The sequence below is a fragment of the Cebus imitator genome, unplaced genomic scaffold, assembly GCF_001604975.1.
Source record: "Cebus imitator isolate Cc_AM_T3 unplaced genomic scaffold, Cebus_imitator-1.0 Scaffold33, whole genome shotgun sequence".
NCBI classification, from domain to species: Eukaryota; Metazoa; Chordata; class Mammalia; order Primates; family Cebidae; genus Cebus; species Cebus imitator.
Genome location: NW_016107348.1, coordinates 2,138,550 through 2,145,376, shown reverse-complemented (window position 1 = coordinate 2,145,376; position 6,827 = coordinate 2,138,550). Strand labels below are relative to the sequence as shown.

At 52.0% G+C, this 6,827-nt stretch overlaps 1 protein-coding gene across 1 annotated transcript; it reads right to left on the bottom strand.

Moving 5' to 3' along the window:
• Positions 1–261: 261 nt before the first annotated feature.
• Positions 262–2,625, bottom strand: IER5 (immediate early response 5). Its single transcript, XM_017524462.2, has one exon. It carries the CDS (start codon positions 2,220–2,222, stop codon positions 1,242–1,244), a length of 981 nt encoding a protein of 326 aa, XP_017379951.1. The 5' UTR covers positions 2,223–2,625; the 3' UTR covers positions 262–1,241.
• Positions 2,626–6,827: the final 4,202 nt, after the last annotated feature.

Genomic DNA, 6,827 nt, shown 5'->3' with positions numbered 1-6,827 from the left:
ATTGGCCTAAACTGACCTTACAAAAGGCAGTTGTAGTGGCAGGTTTCAAGAACCTGGCAAGGTCGCTGACAGCAGTCCTCTGATCTAGGAGAAAAAATTAAACGTGTCTCTCTTGATACTTAGTGGAGTCAGTAAACAATGTCCTCAGTCTGCGAATGGCTGATACCAAGAACCACACCTTCAATTTTCTAGCACAGGCCCTGGTTTCCCTCCTCCCTCTTCCCTCCCAACCCAGGCAGGTTATTACAGACAAGGAGGCAGTTACGTTGCTTCAAAATATTTAATACGTGTTAGACACGTAGAAGTTACATTTTTATACAAAAATCAATACAACGAAGGAGAAAATACTGTACAAAAACCTTATCAGCTCCCCCAACCTTTATACAACAAAGACTGGAGTCACCTTATCTACAAAACCATAAGGTCTTTTCACTTAGGGCTTCTGTCTGTAAACTTTCATTAAACACTTTTTAAAAGCACTGTGTAGTAGTTCGGACCTAGAGCTTTTAAAAATATATCTTTTCTCTATAAACTCCGTATTTCCAAGCTTGAACTCTTCTGTGAAGTTCGTCAAGCTTTTTCTCCCCTGCGGGGAAGCGAAGGGCTGTTAATATTCCCCTTTCCTAAAGTAATCACAGGACATAAGCGTTTCTTCATTGGCAAAGAAAAGTGGGGAGGGAGGGAGGGAATTCAAGTCGGTGCTCGTGGCTAAAATCCCTCTCGTCTTAGGAAATCCTGTGCGGAAACGCCACTCCTGGCCCTGAAGCGGGTCTAGCTTTCCGGTGAGGGGTGGGTGTAAAGTCCCTCCCTCTCCGGAGAACGAATGGGGAACTCCCCGGCCCGAACCTTTTAGCCGCTTCCTTCTCCACGCTGTAGGCAGAGGAAAGTCCCTGTCTGCCCCCAGTCTCGTAAGCCCCGGGGAAGGAGTGGCGCATTCCAGAAGGACAAAATAGTCTCAATGCCACAAGACAAACTCACACACACTGACATACACAAACACAAAAGTTAACGATCGTCCTCTTCCAATGAGCCTCAAGCTCCCTGGTCTCCAGATAAGCCTCGAGAGTCCCGGGCCGGCAGGGCCCCCGCGCCCGGGGGCAGTTTGCGATGCCCGGCGGCGACCAGTCTGCCCAACGCGCTGAGCGCCTGCGGTCTCTGGGCGTCCTCGCAGCCGGGAGGGTCCCGGCCCTCACTTCGGGGACGCCCGCTGCTCAACCTCCTCCCCACACGGAGGCAGGGGCTCAGAAGGCCACGATGGCTGTGCTCCAGGGGTTCATGTCTCTCAGCACCGGCTTATCGCAGCAGATCTGCCCGGGCTCGGCGGCTTCCGGACCGCTCTCCTCTCCCTCCTCTTCCTCCCGGCCGCCCCCGGGGCTTTTCCGTAGGAGTCCCGAGAAGCTGGAACCGAAGATGCTGATGAGGTTAGCCACGTTCCCGGTCTCCATCTCCTCCGCGTCGTCGTCCTCTCCCCCGCTCGCAGGCTGCTCTAGGTTCCGGCGGGGCTTCTTAAGCGGGGTCGAGCCCGGCGCCGGGCAGCTCGCTGGGCCGCCGCCCACCCCCGCCGCGCCGCGCTTCCTGGGGCACACGGCGGGCGGCGCGGGAGGCTCATCCTCGGCGGGTCGCGGCGCACAGCAGCAGGCAGCACGGGGGGTTGCGGCCGGCGTACCCGGCGGGTCCTGCCCGCCTAGGGGGCAGCCGCAGGGGCGGCGAGCGGCACGAGACCCCAAGGGGAAGACACCCCAGCCTCCGGCGGGATCCTCGGCTTCTCCGGCCGCCGCCTGGCGAGGCCCGTCCACGCGGTTCCAGGCAGCTTCCGCCGCGTCCGCCTCTCCGCCCTGAGGAACGTCCCCGACTCCGGTCACCGTGGCTGCCGGCACCGCGTCCCCTACCCGCGGCGCCTCTGAGACCGCGGAGCGCTCCGGCTGCGGCTCGGTCTCCGGCCAGGAGGCACGGGCGGCGGGCGGGGGCGGCTCTCCCCAGCCGGCGGGTGGCCCGGCCGCCGGCTCCCCGGGCTGCTGCGGCGGCGGCGCTGGGGTCCCCGCGGGACCTGCCAGGTAGAGGCCGGGGCACGGGTCGCTCAGGTAGACTTGGCGGGCGCTGCGCAGCACCAGCGAGACCAGGAGGTTCTTATGCAGCTTGATGCCGCCGCGCTGGACCCGCGAGTTGTAGATCTTGCCCAGGGAGATGCTGACGATGCGGTGAGCCTCCAGCTTGAACTCCATCCTGCCTCCCCTGCACACGGCCGCCGGCGCCGGGGTGACGGGGTGTCACGTTCGGAAGCTGGGAGGGAACGGGAAACACAAACAAGTCCGCCCCTGGGCACACCCTCGATCGCCTAAGACTCCGAAGAGAAACGACTCTGGTGACGCGCGCGCTGCCCCGCTGGCCTCGCCACACCAGACAAGCGCCCAGCTTCGGGTCCGGTCGCTAAACAGGGCAGCCCGGCAGCCCCGCGCCTTATATAGACTCCGCGACCGCCAATCACGAAGGGCCGCCAGCCGTTCCGGGGCTGGCCGGCGCGCCCTCGTGCGCCGCGCACGACCAATCGGAGCCCGAGGAGGGGCGCCAGGGCCCGTTCGAACGTTAGTCCCGCGGAGCAGGCTCTTAAAGGGGGCGACTGTGTGCGACCGCCGACCCGGGCCGGGGGGAGTGCGGGTCGGGGGCTGTGCTCGTGGGCGCTACTGTTTGGAGTTACAGACTCTGGCTGGTGTGATAGCTTGCCAGAAACAAAGCGAACAAAATCTTCGAACTTTCATCCGAGCGTGGTGGTGGACTCTGCTCTGCCATAGAGTCCTGATCCTTCCCTGATCGACTCCGCCCTCACCAGCCACGCCACGGTTTCCAGGCCAGTCACACCTGTAAGCCATCCCCCTCAACCCTAAAATAGAGATGGTGGCTGTACGCGGCGTAGGACACTTCTGGATAACGAATAACATTACTGCAAGGTATTTATTTGGCAGTTATTTTTGGATGAGCCGCTTTCCCTGATAGAGTCACATACACTCTTAGAAGCTGTCAGTTCTAACCCTAAAGAAAAGGGGAATTCTAAAAGTTTTGGGCTAGGTTTTTGGCTTATCAAGGAATTGTGTCTAGATACAAAGTTATTGGTTGTCGTCTAAAGCTGGCATCTTTCACTTTGTTCTCCAGATTCTAGAACAAAGCCAGTTATCAAACAGGTTAGGTGGAAGATGTTACAAGTTCTCCACAATGATTTTTTTTTTTTTCCATTACAAGGACTGACCAGTCTACCCTTGGAAAAATCGAGCAAGTTCTGAAAATACAAAGAGAGAAGTCCTGTGTTCCCGTGATGACGTCATAATTTCATTTTGTGTTAAGGTAAAAATATAGGGCAAGGGAGTTCCAGAATTTTCTGGTCTGTCAACAATTTAGTCCATCTACTGGTCCTTATAAGTGTATTAGGGCACAATTGCCACAGGGTTGCTCAGAGTCCTGGACTGGAAACATGGAGTCAGTTCCAGTTAGTTCCAGCAAACTCCACCACAGACCTGCCTGAGGATCTCAGGCCGCTTCAGTGTCTCCACTGCTGAAAGGGGGAAGTCACATACACATCTGCTTTATTATACGGAATATAAATGACAACTCTCAGCCACAATCTGAATGAGAAAACTAAGCACTGCTTTCTTGGAGTCCATGTGGAACCCTGGGCCTGATCCTGCCCTAGGGGTTGACCAAGCAATGAATTTATTTAGGAAAAATACCAGTGAAGAGTGGGCTTGATCTTGACCAATTCATAATCTCGAGGGGATGTGATGTGCCCACAATTGATGGTGACTGAGGCAGCAGGCTCTGAGACCCCAGAGTTCCTTCCCTCTAGGAATTTTCAGCTCACATAGAGAAAGAGATAAAATAATGTCACAAATAATTACAAAACCAAGTAGCATATATTGAGTAAAAATGCAAGAATTTTTCTCTTCTCTTTTCTCTTCTTGGCAAGTTATTGGTCACTATGAAGCAATGGTTAAGAGTACGGACTGTGGAGGCAGTCTCCCTGGGTTGGAATCCCAGCTTTGCCTTTCACTTGCTGCATGACTTCTGGAAAATTATTTCACTTCACCGTGCTGCCGTCTTTTTTATTAAAAAATAAAGATAATCAGCTGTGCCTAGTGGCACATGCCTGTAATCCTAGCACTTTGGAAGGCTGAGGTGGGCGAATCACTTGAGGTCAGGAGTTTAAGACCAGCCTGGCCAATATGGTGAAACCCCATCTCTACTAAAAAAAAGTACAAAAATTAGCCGGGTGTGGTGGCAGGCGACTGTAATTCCAGCTACTCAGGAGGCTGAGGCAGGCGAATGGCTTGAACCCAGGAGGCAGAAGTTGCAGTGAGCCGAGCTCGTGCCACTGTACTCCAGCTGGGCAACAGAGTGAGACTCTGTCTCAAAAATAAATAAATAAAATAAAGGTCAGGTACGGTGGCTCATGCCTGTAATCCCAGCACATTCGGAGGCCAAGGCAGGTGGATCACAAGGTCAGGAGATCGAGACCATACTGGCCAACATGGTGACACTCTGTCTCTACTAAAATACAGAAAATTAGCCCAGCTACTCAGGAGGCTGAGGCAGGAGAATTGCTTGAACCTGGGAGGCGGAGGTTGCAGTGAGCCAAGATTGCGCCACTGCACTTCTGCTTGGTGACAGAGCAAAACTGTCTCAAAAAAATAAATACAATAAAAATAAAGACAATGATAATGCCTACCTCTTAGAGTTTTTGTGAGGATAGAACAAGGCAGCACATGCAAAGCTCACAGCTCATAGAACAGCACCTGGCGTATCGTAAGCTATCCATGTATGCTAGTTCTCAGAACGCACTGCTCCACATACTCCCTCAGGGTGGGAGAAGAAAGGAATAAAGATGGGAGAAAGCTTCACCAAAAATGTTGTGTCTGAAGAGGGTGCTGAAAGCCTCTGAGGTAGGATCCACAAGTTCCAAGCAGCAGGAGCGACAGAGTCCGGTGTAGGAAACATCTTATTTTGCAGGTGTTCTGGGCACCTGCCCAAAAGCAAGTGGGAAAGGCTAGAAACAGAGGCCAGGGCTGCATGATAGTGGGTTGCGGGTGCCTCAGTGAGGAGACAGGACCACAGGGACCTCACTAATGGTTGTTCCCTAAGGGAACCACAGAATAGATTCTACAACAGTTGGTGCATAGAAGAGCACATGTAAAGCTCTTGCGGGAATTTAGGCAAAGGGTTGTAAAGAGTTGAACTAGGTGGAGGCAACAAGAATAAAGAAACTGGCAGGGCGGGGTGGCTCACACCTGTAATCCCAGCACTTTGGGAGGCCGAGGCAGGCAGATCATGAGGTCAGGTATTCAAGACCAGCCTGGCCAGCATGGTGAAACCCCATCTCTACTAAAAATACAAAAAATTAACCGGGCATGGTGGCACGCACCTGTTGTCCCAGCTACTCGGGAGGCTGAGGCAGGAGAATTGCTAGAACCCAGCAGGTAGAGGATGTAGTGGGCCAAGATTGTGTCATCACACTCCAGCCTGATGAGAGAGCGAGACTCCATCTCAAAAAAGAAAAGAAAAGAATGAAAAAGCTGAGAGACAAAAGAACTTTAGTGATGATCTGGGATGCCCCCACTCACCCACCTGGTCAGGTTATTGATCACACCAGTCTCTTGCCTCCCACGAAGCCTTTCTGACCTGCCTAAGCGGAGCTGTTCCCTCATCTATCACTGTGCTCAGCACACTCCATCACTGTCCTTGTCACTTTCTCCTGTCATGCCCAGTGTCCCTCCCAGACTATGCCCTCATTGAAGGCAGGAGCCCAGCTCATATTTGTAGTCAGGATATGGTGAAAATACTGGTGCAGAAAATAAAAACTGGTGCAGCACAGGCACTAGCCAGCAGAATAGGCTCCTGGAGGCCCTTACAATCCTGGGGGTTTGGAGAGCTTCTGCAAGAGGGGCTGCGTGGCCAGTAAGGGCGCTACTCACAGGCCTAGGGGCAGAGGTTCTATCACCTGACATGGACACATTTCAGTATTTTACAACTGCGGTGGCTGTACCAGTGCATACTGAGTGATTATGCACTTGGATGAATGAATTCCTAATAATGATCATGTTTACCAAGCACTGTGCTAGACATAGCACATGGATTATTTAACAAATGTAAAAAGTTCTGAAAGTATATATCATTATCTTCATTTACGTTTAACCTGTTTAAAGCTCAAGTGTGGGGTCATGGGGCTAGATTGCCTGGCTCCACTTTTCACTTGCTGTGTGACCTTTGGAAAGTCATCTCACCTCCAGGTGAAATGGGAAACCCTTATTCTAGTTTGTTTACATAGGCAAGTTATTTAACCTCTTTTGCCTCAGTCTCCTGTGAAAAATGGGAATAATAAAAATAACTAAATTGCTTGGTACAGTTCCTAGCACCATAGAAGCACTTGTAAGTCTTAGTTATTGTTGTTGTTCTAGTTACTGTTATTATACCAGTACCTTGCAGAGTACTGAACACATAGTAGGTACATTCTTAGTACTTGAACTTTTAATGCTTTTCCTGCTGTACCACATACTAGGTGCTTAATAAATGTCTGATGACTTGAAGTTGCACGTTATCACTATCATTATCAGGAATTTCTTTGATCCTGAGCCAACGAAATGGAAGCTTTAGAACTCACGTCTGGAGGGCCTGAGCTCTTATGATCAGGAAACTTCACCTCCACCTACCAAGAAAAGTGGGAAGACAGCATATTCTTCTAAGCTTTAGCAAGCAGGTAATCGAGTTAGAATTTGCCATCATCAATCTTTGAGATTTTGTCAGTTGAAAAAAGAAGTTAGCACAATCAGAAACACGAGGGTTAT